This window comes from Eucyclogobius newberryi, unplaced genomic scaffold, assembly GCF_026437365.1.
Source record: "Eucyclogobius newberryi isolate DKJ021-1_F unplaced genomic scaffold, fEucNew1.0.hap1 SCAF_150, whole genome shotgun sequence".
Lineage (NCBI taxonomy): Eukaryota > Metazoa > Chordata > Actinopteri > Gobiiformes > Gobiidae > Eucyclogobius > Eucyclogobius newberryi.
Genome location: NW_027315780.1, coordinates 62,261 through 85,000, shown reverse-complemented (window position 1 = coordinate 85,000; position 22,740 = coordinate 62,261). Strand labels below are relative to the sequence as shown.

The 22,740-nt window shown below is 41.3% G+C and overlaps 1 protein-coding gene across 1 annotated transcript in view; it reads right to left on the bottom strand.

Moving 5' to 3' along the window:
• The window catches only part of LOC140361339 (sodium channel protein type 2 subunit alpha-like), a 198,192-nt gene that overhangs the window by 123,040 nt on the left and 52,412 nt on the right, over nucleotides 1–22,740 (bottom strand). Inside the window, exon 5 of the mRNA XM_072447049.1 lies at nucleotides 19,358–19,475. Coding sequence (XP_072303150.1) covers nucleotides 19,358–19,475 — 118 coding nt within the window. The remainder of the gene's footprint in view (nucleotides 1–19,357; nucleotides 19,476–22,740) is intronic.

Here is a 22,740-nt window from a genome sequence, read left to right as displayed (position 1 = left end):
TTGTGCGTTTGTGCGTTGTGCGTTGTGCGTGTGAGTTGTGCGTTGTGCTGTTGTGCGGTTGTGCGTTGTGCTGTTGTGCGTTGTGCGGTTGTGCGTTGTGCGGTTGTGGGTTGTGCGTTGTGCGGTTGTGCGGTTGTGCGTTGTGCGTTGTGCGTTGTGCGTTTGTGCGGTTGTGCGGTTGTGCGTTGTGCGGTTGTGGGTTGTGCGTTGTGCGTTGTGCGTTTGTGCGTTTGTGCGTTGTGCGTTTGTGCGGTTGTGCCGTTGTGCGTTGTGCGGTTGTGCGTTTGTGCGGTTGTGCGTTGTGCGGTTGTGCGTTGTGCGGTTGTGCGTTTGTGCGTTGTGCGGTTGTGCGTTGTGCGGTTGTGCGTTTGTGCGTTGTGCGTTGTGCGGTTGTGCGTTGTGCGGTTGTGCGTTTGTGCGTTGTGCGTTGTGCGTTTGTGCGTTGTGAGGTTGTGCGTTGTGCGGTTGTGCGTTTGTGCATTGTGCGTTGTGCGGTTGTGCGTTGTGCGGTTGTGCGTTTGTGCGTTGTGCGTTGTGCGGTTGTGCGTTTGTGCGGTTGTGCTGTTGTGCGGTTGTGCGTTGTGCGGTTGTGCGTTGTGCGGTTGTGCGTTGTGCGTTGTGCTGAGTGATGCGGCGCAGGTGCCGCGCTCACCTGCCGCCAACACATTTATCTAAACATGAGAGAATCAGGTCACTACACACCACCAGCAACCAATCAGGAGCCAGCACGCCTTCAAAGCCACCAATCACAGAGCGGCAAACGAGCGGCCAACGAGCAGCAGGAACTGAAGACGGAGTGTGTGTCGCCCAAAACGCTGCGTCGGGAAATGTGGCCCCATTTCTACTGAACCCACAAAAACACCAGTAAGGAGAAACAAGGAGAGGAAAGTGTGGAGGAAAGTGTGGTTAGAATGTGGTTAAAATGTGGGGGAAATGTGGTTAAAATGTGGGGGAAATGTGAGGAAAGTATGACAAAAATGTGGGGGAAATGTGGAGGAAATGTGAGGAAAGTGTGACAAAAATGTGGTTAACATGTAGAGGAAATGTGAGGAAAGTGTGACAAAAAAGTGGGGGAAATGTGGGGGAAATGTGGAGGAAATGTGAGGAAAGTGTGACAAAAATGTGGTTAAAATGTGGGGGAAATGTGAGGAAAGTGTGACAAAAATGTGGGGGAAATGTGGAGGAAATGTGAGGAAAGTGTGACAAAAATGTGGTTAAAATGTGGAGGAAATGTGAGGAAAGTATGACAAAAATGTGGGGAAAATGTGGGGGAAATGTGGTTAAAATGTGGGGGAAATGTGAGGAAAGTATGACAAAAATGTGGGGAAAATGTGGTTAAAATGTGGTGGGAATGTGAGGAAAGTGTGACAAAAATGTGGTTAAAATGTGGAGGAAATGTGAGGAAAGTGTGAAAAATGTGGGGGAAATGTGGTTAAAATGTGGAGGAAATGTGAGGAAAGTGTGACAAAAATGTGGGGAAAATGTGAGGAAAATGTGGTTAAAATGTGGTTAAAATGTGGTTAAAATGTGGAGGAAATGTGAGGAAAGTGTGACAAAAATGTGGGAGGAATGTGGTTAAAATGTGGAGGAAATGTGAGGAAAGTGTGACAAAAATGTGGTTAAAATGTAGAGGAAATGTGAGGAAAGTGTGACAAAAATGTGGTTAAGATGTGGTTAAAATGTGGAGGAAATGTGAGGAAAGTGTGACAAAAATGTGGTTAAAATGTGGGGGAAATGTGAGGAAAGTATGACAAAAATGTGGTTAAAATGTGGGGGAAATGTGAGGAAAGTGTGACAAAAATGTGGTTAAAATGTGGGGGAAATGTGAGGAAAGTATGACAAAAATGTGGGGAAAATGTGAGGAAAATGTGGTTAAAATGTGGGGGATATGTGGTTAAAATGTGAGGAAAGTGTGACAAAAATGTGGTGGAAATGTGAGGAAAATGTGGGGAAAATGTGGTTTAAAAATGTGAGGAAAACGTGAGGAAAATGTGGTTAAAATGTGGTTAAAATGTGGAGGAAATGTGAGGAAAGTGTGAAAAAATGTGGGGGAAATGTGGTTAAAATGTGGAGGAAATGTGAGGAAAGTGTGACAAAAATGTGGGGAAAATGTGGTTAAAATGTGGGGGAAATGTGGTTAAAATGTGGAGGAAATGTGAGGAAAGTGTGACAAAAATGTGGAGGAAATGTGAGGAAAGTGTGACAAAAATGTTGTTAAAATGTGGAGGAAATGTGAGGAAAGTGTGACAAAAATGTGGGGGAAATGTGAGGAAAGTATGACAAAAATGTGGGGAAAATGTGTTTAAAATGTGGGGAAAATGTGTTTAAAATGTGGAGGAAATGTGAGGAAAGTGTGACAAAAATGTGGAGGAAATGTGAGGAAAGTGTGACAAAAATGTGGTTAAAATGTGGAGGAAATGTGAGGAAAGTGTGACAAAAATGTGGGGAAAATGTGAGGAAAATGTGAAAAAAATGTGGGGAAAATGTGTGGGAAATGTGGTTAAGATGTGGTTAAAATGTGGAGGAAATGTGAGGAAAGTGTGACAAAAAAGTGGTTAAAATATGGAGGAAATGTGAGGAAAGTATGACAAAAATGTGGGGGAAATGTGGAGGAAATGTGGAGGAAATGTGAGGAAAGTGTGACAAAAAAGTGGGTAAAATGTGGTTAAAATGTGGGGAAATGTGGTTAAAATGTGGGGGAAATGTGGGGGAAATGTGAGGAAAGTATGACAAAAATGTGGGGAAAATGTGGGGGAAATGTGGTGGGAATGTGAGGAAAGTGTGACAAAAATGTGGTTAAAATGTGGAGGAAATGTGAGGAAAGTGTGAAAAAATGTGGGGGAAATGTGGTTAAAATGTGGAGGAAATGTGAGTAAAGTGTGACAAAAATGTGGGGAAAATGTGGTTAAAATGTGGTTAAAATGTGGTTAAAATGTGAGGAAAGTGTGACAAAAATGTGGGAGGAATGTGGTTAAAATGTGGAGGAAATGTGAGGAAAGTATGACAAAATGTGGTTAAAATGTGGAGGAAATGTGAGGAAAGTGTGACAAAAATGTGGTTAAAATGTAGAGGAAATGTGAGGAAAGTGTGACAAAAAAGTGGTTAAAATATGGAGGAAATGTGAGGAAAGTATGACAAAAATGTGGGGGAAATGTGGAGGAAATGTGGAGGAAATGTGAGGAAAGTGTGACAAAAATGTGGTTAAAATATGGAGGAAATGTGAGGAAAGTATGACAAAAATGTGGGGGAAATGTGGAGGAAATGTGAGGAAAGTGTGACAAAAATGTGGTTAAAATGTGGAGGAAATGTGAGGAAAGTGTGACAAAAATGTGGTTAAAATGTGGGGGAAATGTGAGGAAAGTATGACAAAAATGTGGGGAAAATGTGAGGAAAATGTGGTTAGAATGTGGGGGATATGTGGTTAAAATGTGAGGAAAGTGTGACAAAAATGTGGTGGAAATGTGAGGAAAGTGTGACAAAAATGTGGGGAAAATGTGAGGAAAATGTGGGGAAAATGTGGTTAAAAAATGTGAGGAAAACGTGAGGAAAATGTGGTTAAAATGTGGAGGAAATGTGAGGAAAGTGTGACAAAAATGTGGGGGAAATGTGAGGAAAATGTGGGGAAAATGTGGTTAAAATGTGGTTAAAATGTGGAGGAAATGTGAGGAAAGTGTGACAAAAATTTGGGGGAAATGTGACGAAAATGTGGGGAAAATGTGGAGGAAATGTGAGGAAAGTATGACAAAAATGTGGTTAAAATGTGGAGGAAATGTGAGGAAAGTGTGACAAAAATGTGGGGAAAATATGGGGGAAATGTGGAGGAAATGTGAGGAAAGTGTGACAAAAAAGTAGGGGAAATGTGGGGGGAATGTGAGGAAAGTATGACAAAAATGTGGGGGAAATGTGGGGGAAATGTGAGGAAAGTATGACAAAAATGTGGGGAAAATGTGTTTAAAATGTGGGGGAAATGTGGTTAAAATGTGGAGGAAATGTGAGGAAAGTGTGACAAAAATGTGGAGGAAATGTGAGGAAAGTGTGACAAAAATGTGGGGAAAATGTGGGGGAAATGTGGTGGGAATGTGAGGAAAGTGTGACAAAAATGTGGTTAAAATGTGGAGGAAATGTGAGTAAAGTGTGACAAAAATGTGGGGAAAATGTGGTTAAAATGTGGTTAAAATGTGGTTAAAATGTGGAGGAAATGTGAGGAAAGTGTGACAAAAATGTGGGGGGAATGTGGTTAAAATGTGGAGGAAATGTGAGGAAAGTATGACAAAATGTGGTTAAAATGTGGAGGAAATGTGAGGAAAGTGTGACAAAAATGTGGTTAAAATGTAGAGGAAATGTGAGGAAAGTGTGACAAAAAAGTGGTTAAAATATGGAGGAAATGTGAGGAAAGTATGACAAAAATGTGGGGGAAATGTGGAGGAAATGTGGAGGAAATGTGAGGAAAGTGTGACAAAAATGTGGTTAAAATATGGAGGAAATGTGAGGAAAGTATGACAAAAATGTGGGGGAAATGTGGAGGAAATGTGAGGAAAGTGTGACAAAAATGTGGTTAAAATGTGGAGGAAATGTGAGGAAAGTATGACAAAAATGTGGGGAAAATGTGAGGAAAATGTGGTTAGAATGTGGGGGATATGTGGTTAAAATGTGAGGAAAGTGTGACAAAAATGTGGTGGAAATGTGAGGAAAGTGTGACAAAAATGTGGGGAAAATGTGAGGAAAATGTGGGGAAAATGTGGTTAAAAAATGTGAGGAAAACGTGAGGAAAATGTGGTTAAAATGTGGTTAAAATGTGGAGGAAATGTGAGGAAAGTGTGACAAAAATGTGGGGGAAATGTGAGGAAAATGTGGGGAAAATGTGGAGGAAATGTGAGGAAAGTATGACAAAAATGTGGTTAAAATGTGGAGGAAATGTGAGGAAAGTGTGACAAAAATGTGGGGAAAATATGGGGGAAATGTGGAGGAAATGTGAGGAAAGTGTGACAAAAAAGTAGGGGAAATGTGGGGGAAATGTGAGGAAAGTATGACAAAAATGTGGGGGAAATGTGGGGGAAATGTGAGGAAAGTATGACAAAAATGTGGGGAAAATGTGTTTAAAATGTGGGGGAAATGTGGTTAAAATGTGGAGGAAATGTGAGGAAAGTGTGACAAAAATGTGGAGGAAATGTGAGGAAAGTGTGACAAAAATGTGGGGAAAATGTGAGGAAAATGTGAAAAAAATGTGGGGAAAATGTGGGGGAAATGTGAGGAAAGTGTGACAAAAATGTGGGGGAAATGTGGTTAAGATGTGGTTAAAATGTGGAGGAAATGTGAGGAAAGTGTGACAAAAAAGTGGGGAAAATGTGGTTAAAATGTGGGGAAATGTGGTTAAAATGTGGAGGAAATGTGAGGAAAGTATGAGAAAATGTGGTTAAAATGTGGAGGAAATGTGAGGAAAGTGTGACAAAAATGTGGTTAAAATGTAGAGGAAATGTGAGGAAAGTGTGACAAAAAAGTGGTTAAAATATGGAGGAAATGTGAGGAAAGTATGACAAAAATGTGGGGGAAATGTGGAGGAAATGTGGAGGAAATGTGAGGAAAGTGTGACAAAAATGTGGTTAAAATATGGAGGAAATGTGAGGAAAGTATGACAAAAATGTGGGGGAAATGTGGAGGAAATGTGAGGAAAGTGTGACAAAAATGTGGTTAAAATGTGGAGGAAATGTGAGGAAAGTGTGACAAAAATGTGGGGAAAATGTGAGGAAAATGTGGTTAAAATGTGGTTAAAATGTGGTTAAAATGTGGAGGAAATGTGAGGAAAGTGTGACAAAAATGTGGGAGGAATGTGGTTAAAATGTGGAGGAAATGTGAGGAAAGTATGACAAAATGTGGTTAAAATGTGGAGGAAATGTGAGGAAAGTGTGACAAAAATGTGGTTAAAATGTAGAGGAAATGTGAGGAAAGTGTGACAAAAATGTGGTTAAGATGTGGTTAAAATGTGGAGGAAATGTGAGGAAAGTGTGAAAAAATGTGGGGGAAATGTGGTTAAAATGTGGAGGAAATGTGAGTAAAGTGTGACAAAAATGTGGGGAAAATGTGGTTAAAATGTGGTTAAAATGTGGTTAAAATGTGAGGAAAGTGTGACAAAAATGTGGGAGGAATGTGGTTAAAATGTGGAGGAAATGTGAGGAAAGTATGACAAAATGTGGTTAAAATGTGGAGGAAATGTGAGGAAAGTGTGACAAAAATGTGGTTAAAATGTAGAGGAAATGTGAGGAAAGTGTGACAAAAAAGTGGTTAAAATATGGAGGAAATGTGAGGAAAGTATGACAAAAATGTGGGGGAAATGTGGAGGAAATGTGGAGGAAATGTGAGGAAAGTGTGACAAAAATGTGGTTAAAATATGGAGGAAATGTGAGGAAAGTATGACAAAAATGTGGGGGAAATGTGGAGGAAATGTGAGGAAAGTGTGACAAAAATGTGGTTAAAATGTGGAGGAAATGTGAGGAAAGTGTGACAAAAATGTGGTTAAAATGTGGGGGAAATGTGAGGAAAGTATGACAAAAATGTGGGGAAAATGTGAGGAAAATGTGGTTAGAATGTGGGGGATATGTGGTTAAAATGTGAGGAAAGTGTGACAAAAATGTGGTGGAAATGTGAGGAAAGTGTGACAAAAATGTGGGGAAAATGTGAGGAAAATGTGGGGAAAATGTGGTTAAAAAATGTGAGGAAAACGTGAGGAAAATGTGGTTAAAATGTGGAGGAAATGTGAGGAAAGTGTGACAAAAATGTGGGGGAAATGTGAGGAAAATGTGGGGAAAATGTGGTTAAAATGTGGTTAAAATGTGGAGGAAATGTGAGGAAAGTGTGACAAAAATTTGGGGGAAATGTGACGAAAATGTGGGGAAAATGTGGAGGAAATGTGAGGAAAGTATGACAAAAATGTGGTTAAAATGTGGAGGAAATGTGAGGAAAGTGTGACAAAAATGTGGGGAAAATATGGGGGAAATGTGGAGGAAATGTGAGGAAAGTGTGACAAAAAAGTAGGGGAAATGTGGGGGAAATGTGAGGAAAGTATGACAAAAATGTGGGGGAAATGTGGGGGAAATGTGAGGAAAGTATGACAAAAATGTGGGGAAAATGTGTTTAAAATGTGGGGGAAATGTGGTTAAAATGTGGAGGAAATGTGAGGAAAGTGTGACAAAAATGTGGAGGAAATGTGAGGAAAGTGTGACAAAAATGTGGGGAAAATGTGGGGGAAATGTGGTGGGAATGTGAGGAAAGTGTGACAAAAATGTGGTTAAAATGTGGAGGAAATGTGAGTAAAGTGTGACAAAAATGTGGGGAAAATGTGGTTAAAATGTGGTTAAAATGTGGTTAAAATGTGGAGGAAATGTGAGGAAAGTGTGACAAAAATGTGGGGGGAATGTGGTTAAAATGTGGAGGAAATGTGAGGAAAGTATGACAAAATGTGGTTAAAATGTGGAGGAAATGTGAGGAAAGTGTGACAAAAATGTGGTTAAAATGTAGAGGAAATGTGAGGAAAGTGTGACAAAAAAGTGGTTAAAATATGGAGGAAATGTGAGGAAAGTATGACAAAAATGTGGGGGAAATGTGGAGGAAATGTGGAGGAAATGTGAGGAAAGTGTGACAAAAATGTGGTTAAAATATGGAGGAAATGTGAGGAAAGTATGACAAAAATGTGGGGGAAATGTGGAGGAAATGTGAGGAAAGTGTGACAAAAATGTGGTTAAAATGTGGAGGAAATGTGAGGAAAGTATGACAAAAATGTGGGGAAAATGTGAGGAAAATGTGGTTAGAATGTGGGGGATATGTGGTTAAAATGTGAGGAAAGTGTGACAAAAATGTGGTGGAAATGTGAGGAAAGTGTGACAAAAATGTGGGGAAAATGTGAGGAAAATGTGGGGAAAATGTGGTTAAAAAATGTGAGGAAAACGTGAGGAAAATGTGGTTAAAATGTGGTTAAAATGTGGAGGAAATGTGAGGAAAGTGTGACAAAAATGTGGGGGAAATGTGAGGAAAATGTGGGGAAAATGTGGAGGAAATGTGAGGAAAGTATGACAAAAATGTGGTTAAAATGTGGAGGAAATGTGAGGAAAGTGTGACAAAAATGTGGGGAAAATATGGGGGAAATGTGGAGGAAATGTGAGGAAAGTGTGACAAAAAAGTAGGGGAAATGTGGGGGAAATGTGAGGAAAGTATGACAAAAATGTCGGGGAAATGTGGGGGAAATGTGAGGAAAGTATGACAAAAATGTGGGGAAAATGTGTTTAAAATGTGGGGGAAATGTGGTTAAAATGTGGAGGAAATGTGAGGAAAGTGTGACAAAAATGTGGAGGAAATGTGAGGAAAGTGTGACAAAAATGTGGGGAAAATGTGAGGAAAATGTGAAAAAAATGTGGGGAAAATGTGGGGGAAATGTGAGGAAAGTGTGACAAAAATGTGGGGGAAATGTGGTTAAGATGTGGTTAAAATGTGGAGGAAATGTGAGGAAAGTGTGACAAAAAAGTGGGGAAAATGTGGTTAAAATGTGGGGAAATGTGGTTAAAATGTGGAGGAAATGTGAGGAAAGTATGAGAAAATGTGGTTAAAATGTGGAGGAAATGTGAGGAAAGTGTGACAAAAATGTGGTTAAAATGTAGAGGAAATGTGAGGAAAGTGTGACAAAAAAGTGGTTAAAATATGGAGGAAATGTGAGGAAAGTATGACAAAAATGTGGGGGAAATGTGGAGGAAATGTGAGGAAAGTGTGACAAAAATGTGGTTAAAATGTGGAGGAAATGTGAGGAAAGTGTGACAAAAATGTGGTTAAAATGTGGGGGAAATGTGAGGAAAGTATGACAAAAATGTGGGGAAAATGTGAGGAAAATGTGGTTAGAATGTGGGGGATATGTGGTTAAAATGTGAGGAAAGTGTGACAAAAATGTGGTGGAAATGTGAGGAAAGTGTGACAAAAATGTGGGGAAAATGTGAGGAAAATGTGGGGAAAATGTGGTTAAAAAATGTGAGGAAAACGTGAGGAAAATGTGGTTAAAATGTGGTTAAAATGTGGAGGAAATGTGAGGAAAGTGTGACAAAAATGTGGGGGAAATGTGAGGAAAATGTGGGGAAAATGTGGTTAAAATGTGGTTAAAATGTGGAGGAAATGTGAGGAAAGTGTGACAAAAATTTGGGGGAAATGTGACGAAAATGTGGGGAAAATGTGGAGGAAATGTGAGGAAAGTATGACAAAAATGTGGTTAAAATGTGGAGGAAATGTGAGGAAAGTGTGACAAAAATGTGGGGAAAATATGGGGGAAATGTGGAGGAAATGTGAGGAAAGTGTGACAAAAAAGTAGGGGAAATGTGGGGGAAATGTGAGGAAAGTATGACAAAAATGTGGGGGAAATGTGGGGGAAATGTGAGGAAAGTATGACAAAAATGTGGGGAAAATGTGTTTAAAATGTGGGGGAAATGTGGTTAAAATGTGGAGGAAATGTGAGGAAAGTGTGACAAAAATGTGGAGGAAATGTGAGGAAAGTGTGACAAAAATGTGGGGAAAATGTGGGGGAAATGTGGTGGGAATGTGAGGAAAGTGTGACAAAAATGTGGTTAAAATGTGGAGGAAATGTGAGGAAAGTGTGACAAAAATGTGGGGGAAATGTGGTTAAAATGTGGAGGAAATGTGGTTAAAATGTGGAGGAAATGTGAGGAAAGTATGACAAAATGTGGTTAAAATGTGGAGGAAATGTGAGGAAAGTGTGACAAAAATGTGGTTAAAATGTAGAGGAAATGTGAGGAAAGTGTGACAAAAATGTGGGGGGAATGTGGTTAAAATGTGGAGGAAATGTGAGGAAAGTATGACAAAATGTGGTTAAAATGTGGAGGAAATGTGAGGAAAGTGTGACAAAAATGTGGTTAAAATGTAGAGGAAATGTGAGGAAAGTGTGACAAAAAAGTGGTTAAAATATGGAGGAAATGTGAGGAAAGTATGACAAAAATGTGGGGGAAATGTGGAGGAAATGTGGAGGAAATGTGAGGAAAGTGTGACAAAAATGTGGTTAAAATATGGAGGAAATGTGAGGAAAGTATGACAAAAATGTGGGGGAAATGTGGAGGAAATGTGAGGAAAGTGTGACAAAAATGTGGTTAAAATGTGGAGGAAATGTGAGGAAAGTGTGACAAAAATGTGGTTAAAATGTGGGGGAAATGTGAGGAAAGTATGACAAAAATGTGGGGAAAATGTGAGGAAAATGTGGTTAGAATGTGGGGGATATGTGGTTAAAATGTGAGGAAAGTGTGACAAAAATGTGGTGGAAATGTGAGGAAAGTGTGACAAAAATGTGGGGAAAATGTGAGGAAAATGTGGGGAAAATGTGGTTAAAAAATGTGAGGAAAACGTGAGGAAAATGTGGTTAAAATGTGGTTAAAATGTGGAGGAAATGTGAGGAAAGTGTGACAAAAATGTGGGGGAAATGTGAGGAAAATGTGGGGAAAATGTGGAGGAAATGTGAGGAAAGTATGACAAAAATGTGGTTAAAATGTGGAGGAAATGTGAGGAAAGTGTGACAAAAATGTGGGGAAAATATGGGGGAAATGTGAGGAAAGTATGACAAAAATGTGGGGGAAATGTGAGGAAAGTATGACAAAAATGTGGGGAAAATGTGTTTAAAATGTGGGGGAAATGTGGTTAAAATGTGGAGGAAATGTGAGGAAAGTGTGACAAAAATGTGGAGGAAATGTGAGGAAAGTGTGACAAAAATGTGGGGAAAATGTGAGGAAAATGTGAAAAAAATGTGGGGAAAATGTGGGGGAAATGTGAGGAAAGTGTGACAAAAATGTGGGGGAAATGTGGTTAAGATGTGGTTAAAATGTGGAGGAAATGTGAGGAAAGTGTGACAAAAAAGTGGGGAAAATGTGGTTAAAATGTGGGGAAATGTGGTTAAAATGTGGGGGAAATGTGAGGAAAGTATGACAAAAATGTGGGGAAAATGTGGGGGAAATGTGAAGAAAGTGTGAAAAAAATGTGGGGAAAATGTGGTTAAAATGTGGAGGAAATGTGAGGAAAGTGTGACAAAAAAGTGGGGAAAATGTGGTTAAAATGTGGTGGAAATGTGAGGAAAGTGTTACAAAAATGTGGGGAAAATGTGGTTAAAATGTAGGGAAATGTGAGGAAAGTGTGACAAAAATGTGGGGGAAATGTGAGGAAAATGTGGGGAAAATGTGGTTAAAATGTGGAGGAAATGTGGTTAAAATGTGGAGGAAATGTGGTTAAAATGTGGAGGAAATGTGAGGAAAGTGTGACAAAAAAGTGGGGAAAATGTGGGGGAAATGTGAGGAAAGTATGACAAAAATGTGGGGAAAATGTGAGGAAAATGTGGTTAAAATGTGGGGGAAATGTGGTTAAAATGTGAGGAAAGTGTGACAAAAATGTAGTGGAAATGTGAGGAAAGTGTGACAAAAATGTGGGGAAAATGTGAGGAAAATGTGGGGGAAATGTGAGGAAAATGTGGTTAAAATGTGGTTAAAATGTGGTTAAAATGTGGAGGAAATGTGAGGAAAGTGTGACAAAAATGTGGGGGAAATGTGACGAAAATGTGGGGAAAATGTGGTTAAAAAATGTGAGGAAAATGTGGTTAAAATGTGGAGGAAATGTGAGGAAAGTATGACAAAAATGTGGGGAAATATGGGGGAAATGTGGAGGAAATGTGAGGAAAATGTGAGGAAAAAGTGGGGGAAATGTGGAAGAAATCCGAGGAAAGTGTGACAAAAATGTGGGGAAAATGTGGGGGAAATGTGAGGAAAGTATGACAAAAATGTGGGGAAAATGTGTTTAAAATGTGGGGGAAATGTGGTTAAAATGTGGAGGAAATGTGAGGAAAGTGTGACAAAAATGTGGAGGAAATGTGAGGAAAGTGTGACAAAAATGTGGTTAAAATGTGGAGGAAATGTGAGGAAAGTGTGACAAAAATGTGGGGGAAATGTGGTTAAAATGTGGTGGGAAATGTGAGGAAAGTGTGACAAAAATGTGGGGGAAATGTGGTTAAAATGTGGTGGGAATGTGAGGAAAGTGTGACAAAAATGTGGGGAAAATGTGAGGAAAATGTGGTTAAAATGTGGAGGAAAGTGTGACAAAAATGTGGGGAAAATGTGGAGGAAATGTGAGGAAAGTGTGACAAAAATGTGGAGGAAAGTGTGACAAAAATGTGGGGGAAATGTGGTTAAAATGTGGTGGGAATGTGAGGAAAGTGTGACAAAAATGTGGGGGAAATGTGAGGAAAATGTGGTTAAAATGTGGGGGAAATGTGAGGAAAGTGTGACAAAAATGTGGAGGAAAGTGTGACAAAAATGTGGGGAAAATGTGGAGGAAATGTGAGGAAAGTGTGACAAAAATGTGGAGGAAAGTGTGACAAAAATGTGGGGAAAATGTGGAGGAAATGTGAGGAAAATGTGGGGAAAATGTGGTTAAAATGTGGAGGAAATGTGAGGAAAGTGTGACAAAAAAGTGGGGAAAATGTGGTTAAAATGTGGTGGAAATGTGAGGAAAGTGTTACAAAACTGTGGGGAAAATGTGGTTACAATGTAGGGAAATGTGAGGAAAGTGTGACAAAAAAGTGGGGAAAATGTGGGGGAAATGTGAGGAAAGTATGACAAAAATGTGGGGAAAATGTGAGGAAAATGTGGTTAAAATGTGGGGGAAATGTGGTTAAAATGTGAGGAAAGTGTGACAAAAATGTAGTGGAAATGTGAGGAAAGTGTGACAAAAATGTGGGGGAAATGTGAGGAAAATGAGGGGGAAATGTGAGGAAAATGTGGTTAAAATGTGGTTAAAATGTGGTTAAAATGTGGAGGAAATGTGAGGAAAGTGTGACAAAAATGTGGGGGAAATGTGACGAAAATGTGGGGAAAATGTGGTTAAAAAATGTGAGGAAAATGTGAGGAAAATGTGGTTAAAATGTGGAGGAAATGTGAGGAAAGTGTGACAAAAATGTGGGGAAATATGGGGGAAATGTGGAGGAAATGTGAGGAAAATGTGAGGAAAATGTGGGGAAAAAGTGGGGGAAATGTGAGGAAAGTGTGACAAAAATGTAGGGAAAATGTGAGGAAAATGTGGTGGGAATGTGAGGAAAGTGTGACAAAAATGTGGGGAAGATGTGAGGAAAATGTGGTTAAAATGTGGTGGGAATGTGAGGAAAGTGTGACAAAAATGTGGAGGAAAGTGTGACAAAAATGTGGGGAAAATGTGGAGGAAATGTGAGGAAAGTGTGACAAAAATGTGGGGAAAATGTGGAGGAAATGTGAGGAAAGTGTGACAAAAATGTGGGGGAAATGTGACGAAAATGTGGGGAAAATGTGGTTAAAAAATGTGAGGAAAATGTGAGGAAAATGTGGTTAAAATGTGGTGGAAATGTGAGGAAAGTGTGGGGAAAATGTGGTTAAAAAATGTGAGGAAAACGTGAGGAAAATGTGGTTAAAATGTGGTTAAAATGTGGAGGAAATGTGAGGAAAGTGTGACAAAAATGTGGGGGAAATGTGAGGAAAATGTGGGGAAAATGTGGTTAAAATGTGGTTAAAATGTGGAGGAAATGTGAGGAAAGTGTGACAAAAATTTGGGGGAAATGTGACGAAAATGTGGGGAAAATGTGGAGGAAATGTGAGGAAAGTATGACAAAAATGTGGTTAAAATGTGGAGGAAATGTGAGGAAAGTGTGACAAAAATGTGGGGAAAATATGGGGGAAATGTGGAGGAAATGTGAGGAAAGTGTGACAAAAAAGTAGGGGAAATGTGGGGGAAATGTGAGGAAAGTATGACAAAAATGTGGGGGAAATGTGGGGGAAATGTGAGGAAAGTATGACAAAAATGTGGGGAAAATGTGTTTAAAATGTGGGGGAAATGTGGTTAAAATGTGGAGGAAATGTGAGGAAAGTGTGACAAAAATGTGGAGGAAATGTGAGGAAAGTGTGACAAAAATGTGGGGAAAATGTGGGGGAAATGTGGTGGGAATGTGAGGAAAGTGTGACAAAAATGTGGTTAAAATGTGGAGGAAATGTGAGGAAAGTGTGACAAAAATGTGGGGGAAATGTGGTTAAAATGTGGAGGAAATGTGGTTAAAATGTGGAGGAAATGTGAGGAAAGTATGACAAAATGTGGTTAAAATGTGGAGGAAATGTGAGGAAAGTGTGACAAAAATGTGGTTAAAATGTAGAGGAAATGTGAGGAAAGTGTGACAAAAATGTGGGGGGAATGTGGTTAAAATGTGGAGGAAATGTGAGGAAAGTATGACAAAATGTGGTTAAAATGTGGAGGAAATGTGAGGAAAGTGTGACAAAAATGTGGTTAAAATGTAGAGGAAATGTGAGGAAAGTGTGACAAAAAAGTGGTTAAAATATGGAGGAAATGTGAGGAAAGTATGACAAAAATGTGGGGGAAATGTGGAGGAAATGTGGAGGAAATGTGAGGAAAGTGTGACAAAAATGTGGTTAAAATATGGAGGAAATGTGAGGAAAGTATGACAAAAATGTGGGGGAAATGTGGAGGAAATGTGAGGAAAGTGTGACAAAAATGTGGTTAAAATGTGGAGGAAATGTGAGGAAAGTGTGACAAAAATGTGGTTAAAATGTGGGGGAAATGTGAGGAAAGTATGACAAAAATGTGGGGAAAATGTGAGGAAAATGTGGTTAGAATGTGGGGGATATGTGGTTAAAATGTGAGGAAAGTGTGACAAAAATGTGGTGGAAATGTGAGGAAAGTGTGACAAAAATGTGGGGAAAATGTGAGGAAAATGTGGGGAAAATGTGGTTAAAAAATGTGAGGAAAACGTGAGGAAAATGTGGTTAAAATGTGGTTAAAATGTGGAGGAAATGTGAGGAAAGTGTGACAAAAATGTGGGGGAAATGTGAGGAAAATGTGGGGAAAATGTGGAGGAAATGTGAGGAAAGTATGACAAAAATGTGGTTAAAATGTGGAGGAAATGTGAGGAAAGTGTGACAAAAATGTGGGGAAAATATGGGGGAAATGTGAGGAAAGTATGACAAAAATGTGGGGGAAATGTGAGGAAAGTATGACAAAAATGTGGGGAAAATGTGTTTAAAATGTGGGGGAAATGTGGTTAAAATGTGGAGGAAATGTGAGGAAAGTGTGACAAAAATGTGGAGGAAATGTGAGGAAAGTGTGACAAAAATGTGGGGAAAATGTGAGGAAAATGTGAAAAAAATGTGGGGAAAATGTGGGGGAAATGTGAGGAAAGTGTGACAAAAATGTGGGGGAAATGTGGTTAAGATGTGGTTAAAATGTGGAGGAAATGTGAGGAAAGTGTGACAAAAAAGTGGGGAAAATGTGGTTAAAATGTGGGGAAATGTGGTTAAAATGTGGGGGAAATGTGAGGAAAGTATGACAAAAATGTGGGGAAAATGTGGGGGAAATGTGAAGAAAGTGTGAAAAAAATGTGGGGAAAATGTGGTTAAAATGTGGAGGAAATGTGAGGAAAGTGTGACAAAAAAGTGGGGAAAATGTGGTTAAAATGTGGTGGAAATGTGAGGAAAGTGTTACAAAAATGTGGGGAAAATGTGGTTAAAATGTAGGGAAATGTGAGGAAAGTGTGACAAAAATGTGGGGGAAATGTGAGGAAAATGTGGGGAAAATGTGGTTAAAATGTGGAGGAAATGTGGTTAAAATGTGGAGGAAATGTGGTTAAAATGTGGAGGAAATGTGAGGAAAGTGTGACAAAAAAGTGGGGAAAATGTGGGGGAAATGTGAGGAAAGTATGACAAAAATGTGGGGAAAATGTGAGGAAAATGTGGTTAAAATGTGGGGGAAATGTGGTTAAAATGTGAGGAAAGTGTGACAAAAATGTAGTGGAAATGTGAGGAAAGTGTGACAAAAATGTGGGGAAAATGTGAGGAAAATGTGGGGGAAATGTGAGGAAAATGTGGTTAAAATGTGGTTAAAATGTGGTTAAAATGTGGAGGAAATGTGAGGAAAGTGTGACAAAAATGTGGGGGAAATGTGACGAAAATGTGGGGAAAATGTGGTTAAAAAATGTGAGGAAAATGTGGTTAAAATGTGGAGGAAATGTGAGGAAAGTATGACAAAAATGTGGGGAAATATGGGGGAAATGTGGAGGAAATGTGAGGAAAATGTGAGGAAAAAGTGGGGGAAATGTGGAAGAAATCCGAGGAAAGTGTGACAAAAATGTGGGGAAAATGTGGGGGAAATGTGAGGAAAGTATGACAAAAATGTGGGGAAAATGTGTTTAAAATGTGGGGGAAATGTGGTTAAAATGTGGAGGAAATGTGAGGAAAGTGTGACAAAAATGTGGAGGAAATGTGAGGAAAGTGTGACAAAAATGTGGTTAAAATGTGGAGGAAATGTGAGGAAAGTGTGACAAAAATGTGGGGGAAATGTGGTTAAAATGTGGTGGGAAATGTGAGGAAAGTGTGACAAAAATGTGGGGGAAATGTGGTTAAAATGTGGTGGGAATGTGAGGAAAGTGTGACAAAAATGTGGGGAAAATGTGAGGAAAATGTGGTTAAAATGTGGAGGAAAGTGTGACAAAAATGTGGGGAAAATGTGGAGGAAATGTGAGGAAAGTGTGACAAAAATGTGGAGGAAAGTGTGACAAAAATGTGGGGGAAATGTGGTTAAAATGTGGTGGGAATGTGAGGAAAGTGTGACAAAAATGTGGGGGAAATGTGAGGAAAATGTGGTTAAAATGTGGGGGAAATGTGAGGAAAGTGTGACAAAAATGTGGAGGAAAGTGTGACAAAAATGTGGGGAAAATGTGGAGGAAATGTGAGGAAAGTGTGACAAAAATGTGGAGGAAAGTGTGACAAAAATGTGGGGAAAATGTGGAGGAAATGTGAGGAAAATGTGGGGAAAATGTGGTTAAAATGTGGAGGAAATGTGAGGAAAGTGTGACAAAAAAGTGGGGAAAATGTGGTTAAAATGTGGTGGAAATGTGAGGAAAGTGTTACAAAACTGTGGGGAAAATGTGGTTACAATGTAGGGAAATGTGAGGAAAGTGTGACAAAAAAGTGGGGAAAATGTGGGGGAAATGTGAGGAAAGTATGACAAAAATGTGGGGAAAATGTGAGGAAAATGTGGTTAAAATGTGGGGGAAATGTGGTTAAAATGTGAGGAAAGTGTGACAAAAATGTAGTGGAAATGTGAGGAAAGTGTGACAAAAATGTGGGGGAAATGTGAGGAAAATGAGGGGGAAATGTGAGGAAAATGTGGTTAAAATGTGGTTAAAATGTGGTTAAAATGTGGAGGAAATGTGAGGAAAGTGTGACAAAAATGTGGGGGAAATGTGACGAAAATGTGGGGAAAATGTGGTTAAAAAATGTGAGGAAAATGTGAGGAAAATGTGGTTAAAATGTGGAGGAAATGTGAGGAAAGTGTGACAAAAATGTGGGGAAATATGGGGGAAATGTGGAGGAAATGTGAGGAAAATGTGAGGAAAATGTGGGGAAAAAGTGGGGGAAATGTGAGGAAAGTGTGACAAAAATGTAGGGAAAATGTGAGGAAAATGTGGTGGGAATGTGAGGAAAGTGTGACAAAAATGTGGGGAAGATGTGAGGAAAATGTGGTTAAAATGTGGTGGGAATGTGAGGAAAGTGTGACAAAAATGTGGAGGAAAGTGTGACAAAAATGTGGGGAAAATGTGGAGGAAATGTGAGGAAAGTGTGACAAAAATGTGGGGAAAATGTGGAGGAAATGTGAGGAAAGTGTGACAAAAATGTGGGGGAAATGTGACGAAAATGTGGGGAAAATGTGGTTAAAAAATGTGAGGAAAATGTGAGGAAAATGTGGTTAAAATGTGGTGGAAATGTGAGGAAAGTGTTACAAAACTGTGGGGAAAATGTGGTTACAATGTAGGGAAATGTGAGGAAAGTGTGACAAAAAAGTGGGGAAAATGTGGGGGAAATGTGAGGAAAGTATGACAAAAATGTGGGGAAAATGTGAGGAAAATGTGGTTAAAATGTGGGGGAAATGTGGTTAAAATGTGAGGAAAGTGTGACAAAAATGTAGTGGAAATGTGAGGAAAGTGTGACAAAAATGTGGGGGAAATGTGAGGAAAATGAGGGGGAAATGTGAGGAAAATGTGGTTAAAATGTGGTTAAAATGTGGTTAAAATGTGGAGGAAATGTGAGGAAAGTGTGACAAAAATGTGGGGGAAATGTGACGAAAATGTGGGGAAAATGTGGTTAAAAAATGTGAGGAAAATGTGAGGAAAATGTGGTTAAAATGTGGAGGAAATGTGAGGAAAGTGTGACAAAAATGTGGGGAAATATGGGGGAAATGTGGAGGAAATGTGAGGAAAATGTGAGGAAAATGTGGGGAAAAAGTGGGGGAAATGTGAGGAAAGTGTGACAAAAATGTAGGGAAAATGTGAGGAAAATGTGGTGGGAATGTGAGGAAAGTGTGACAAAAATGTGGGGAAGATGTGAGGAAAATGTGGTTAAAATGTGGTGGGAATGTGAGGAAAGTGTGACAAAAATGTGGAGGAAAGTGTGACAAAAATGTGGGGAAAATGTGGAGGAAATGTGAGGAAAGTGTGACAAAAATGTGGAGGAAAGTGTGACAAAAATTTGGGGAAAATGTGGAGGAAATGTGAGGAAAGTGTGACAAAAATGTGGAGGAAAGTGTGACAAAAATGTGGGGAAAATGTGGAGGAAATGTGAGGAAAGTGTGACAAAAATGTGGAGGAAAGTGTGGGGAAAATGTGGAGGAAATGTGAGGAAAGTGTGACAAAAATGTGGGGAAAATGTGAGGAAAATGTGGTTAAAATCTGGGGGAAATGTGAGGAAAGTGTGACAAAAATGTGGAGGAAAGTGTGACAAAAATGTGGGGAAAATGTGGTTAAAATGTGGGGGAAATGTGGTTAAAATGTGGGGGAAATGTGAGGAAAGTGTGACAAAAATGTGGAGGAAAGTGTGACAAAAATGTGGGGAAAATGTGGAGGAAATGTGAGGAAAGTGTGACAAAAATGTGGGGGAAATGTGACGAAAATGTGGGGGAAAGTGTGACAAAAATGTGGGGGAAATGTCATGGGAAATAAAAAGAAATGGGAGGGAAATTGATGATGTTGTTTTTGTGGGAAAATTTGGGGGAAATTGATGGAAAAGATTTCATAAAAATGAATGTGTGAATATTGAAAGAAATGTATAAATGATTGACATAAAATTGAGGGAAATTTTGTAAAATGTTTTTGCGAAAAATCTTGAGGAAAATCAGTGTGAAATATTGAAGAGATGGAAGGACATGTCTTAAATCTAACGTTATTCTGGACAATAAAGCACCAAAAACACAGAAACCCACAGGTCAGCGAAAGGTCAAAGCAGAAAGGTCAAAGGCTCTGCAGCTGGAGCTTTACCTTCAGGGAAACAGTTCTCGGGGTCCATGAGTTCCTGCTCCAGCTCAGACTGATGATCCTCTTCTTCTCCAGGTCTGAGGTCCACAGTGCTGCCCTCTGATAGGCTGATGTCATCTCTCTGGAACGACCAATCAGGTGTAAGGACAAGACAACAGCACCAAGAACTGAGAACTACCCAGTCCCCCCTTCATTAGAGGAACTACCCAGTCCCCCTTCATTAGAGGAACTACCCAGTCCCCCTTAATCAGAGGAACTACCCAGTCCCCCTTCCTCAGAGGAACTACCCAGTCCCCCTTCATTAGAGGAACTACCCAGTCCCCCTTAATCAGAGGAACTACCCAGTCCCCCTTCATCAGAGGAACTACCCAGTCCCCCCTTCCTCAGAGGAACTACCCAGTCCCCCTTCCTCAGAGGAACTACCCAGTCCCCCTTCATCAGAGGAACTACCCAGTCCCCCTTCCTCAGAGGAACTACCCAGTCCCCCTTCCTCAGAGGAACTACCCAGTCCCCCTTCCTCAGAGGAACTACCCAGTCCCCCTTCCTCAGAGGAACTACCCAGTCCCCCTTCATCAGAGGAACTACCCAGTCCCTCCTTCATCAGAGGAACTACCCAGTCCCCCTTCATCAGAGGAACTACCCAGTCCCCCCTTCCTCAGAGGAACTACCCAGTCCCCCCTTCCTCAGAGGAACTACCCAGTCCCCCCTTCCTCAGAGGAACTACCCAGTCCCCCCTTCCTCAGAGGAACTACCCAGTCCCCCCTTCATCAGAGGAACTACCCAGTCCCCCTTCCTCAGAGGAACTACCCAGTCCCCCTTCATCAGAGGAACTACCCAGTCCCCCCTTCCTCAGAGGAACTACCCAGTCCCCCCTTCCTCAGAGGAACTACCCAGTCCCCCCTTCCTCAGAGGAACTACCCAGTCCCCCCTTCCTCAGAGGAACTACCCAGTCCCCCTTCATCAGAGGAACTACCCAGTCCCCCCTTCCTCAGAGGAACTACCCAGTCCCCCCTTCATTAGAGGAACTGCAGTACACAATAGTCAGTGTGAAAGTACTGCGTCTGTACTTTACTGCAGTACAATAGTCAGTGTGAAAGTACTGCGTCTGTACTTTACTGCAGTACAATAGTCAGTGTGAAAGTACTGCGTCTGTACTTTACTGCAGTACAATAGTCAGTGTGAAAGTACTGCGTCTGTACTTTACTGCAGTACAATAGTCAGTGTGAAAGTACTGCGTCTGTACTTTACTGCAGTACAATAGTCAGTGTGAAAGTACTGCGTCCGTACTTTACTGCAGTACAATAGTCAGTGTGAAAGTACTGCGTCTGTACTTTACTGCAGTACAATAGTCAGTGTGAAAGTACTGCGTCTGTACTTTACTGCAGTACAATAGTCAGTGTGAAAGTACTGCGTCTGTACTTTACTGCAGTACAATAGTCAGTGTGAAAGTACTGCGTCTGTACTTTACTGCAGTACAATAGTCAGTGTGAAAGTACTGCGTCTGTACTTTACTGCAGTACAATAGTCAGTGTGAAAGTACTGCGTCTGTACTTTACTGCAGTACAATAGTCAGTGTGAAAGTACTGCGTCTGTACTTTACTGCAGTACAATAGTCAGTGTGAAAGTACTGCGTCTGTACTTTACTGCAGTACAATAGTCAGTGTGAAAGTACTGCGTCTGTACTTTACTGCAGTACAATAGTCAGTGTGAAAGTACTGCGTCTGTACTTTACTGCAGTACAATAGTCAGTGTGAAAGTACTGCGTCTGTACTTTACTGCAGTACAATAGTCAGTGTGAAAGTACTGCGTCTGTACTTTACTGCAGTACAATAGTCAGTGTGAAAGTACTGCGTCTGTACTTTACTGCAGTACAATAGTCAGTGTGAAAGTACTGCGTCTGTACTTTACTGCAGTACAATAGTCGTACATTTCAAACGTTGCAGTTGAAGCTTTTGTCGCTCACATTTTTGGACTTTTAAGGTTTTAATCCTGAAGCTGCTGCGTCTGACGTTACATAAGAGAGAATCCCCCAAAGAACAGCTCAGCATTCTCCTGAGACCAGAGAGAGAACGCCAGGAGCAGGGAGAGAACACAAGGAGCAGAGAGAACGCCAGGAGCAGAGAGAACGCCAGGAGCAGAGAGAGAACGCCAGGAGCAGAGAGAGAACGCCAGGAGCAGGGAGAGAACGCCAGGAGCAGAGAGAGAACGCCAGGAGCAGAGAGAGAACGCCAGGAGCAGGGAGAGAACGCCAGGAGCAGAGAGAGAACGCCACGAGCAGAGAGAACACAAGGAGCAGAGATAACGCCAGGAGCAGAGAGAACGCCAGGAGCAGAGAGAGAACGCCAGGAGCAGAGAGAGAACGCCAGGAGCAGAGAGAACGCCAGGAGCAGAGAGAGAATGCCAGGAGCAGAGAGAGAACGCCAGGAGCAGAGAGAGAACGCCAGGAGCAGAGAGAGAACGCCAGGAGCAGAGAAAACGCCAGGAGCAGAGAGAGAACGCCAGGAGCAGAGAGAGAACGCCAGGAGCAGAGAGAACGCCAGGAGCAGAGAGAACGCCAGGAGCAGAGAGAGAACGCCAGGAGCAGAGAGAGAACGCCAGGAGCAGGGAGAGAACGCCAGGAGCAGAGAGAGAACGCCAGGAGCAGAGAGAGAACGCCAGGAGCAGGGAGAGAACGCCAGGAGCAGAGAGAGAACGCCACGAGCAGAGAGAGAACACAAGGAGCAGAGATAACGCCAGGAGCAGAGAGAACGCCAGGAGCAGAGAGAGAACGCCAGGAGCAGAGAGAGAACGCCAGGAGCAGAGAAAACGCCAGGAGCAGAGAGAGAACGCCAGGAGCAGAGAGAGAACGCCAGGAGCAGAGAGAACGCCAGGAGCAGAGAGAACGCCAGGAGCAGAGAGAGAACGCCAGGAGCAGAGAGAGAACGCCAGGAGCAGGGAGAGAACGCCAGGAGCAGAGAGAGAACGCCAGGAGCAGAGAGAGAACGCCAGGAGCAGGGAGAGAACGCCAGGAGCAGAGAGAGAACGCCACGAGCAGAGAGAGAACACAAGGAGCAGAGATAACGCCAGGAGCAGAGAGAACGCCAGGAGCAGAGAGAGAACGCCAGGAGCAGAGAGAGAACGCCAGGAGCAGAGAGAACGCCAGGAGCAGAGAGAGAATGCCAGGAGCAGAGAGAGAACGCCAGGAGCAGAGAGAGAACGCCAGGAGCAGAGAGAGAACGCCAGGAGCAGAGAAAACGCCAGGAGCAGAGAGAGAACGCCAGGAGCAGAGAGAGAACGCCAGGAGCAGAGAGAACGCCAGGAGCAGAGAGAGAACGCCAGGAGCAGAGAGAGAACGCCAGGAGCAGAGAGAACGCCAGGAGCAGAGAGAACACCAGGAGCAGAGAGAA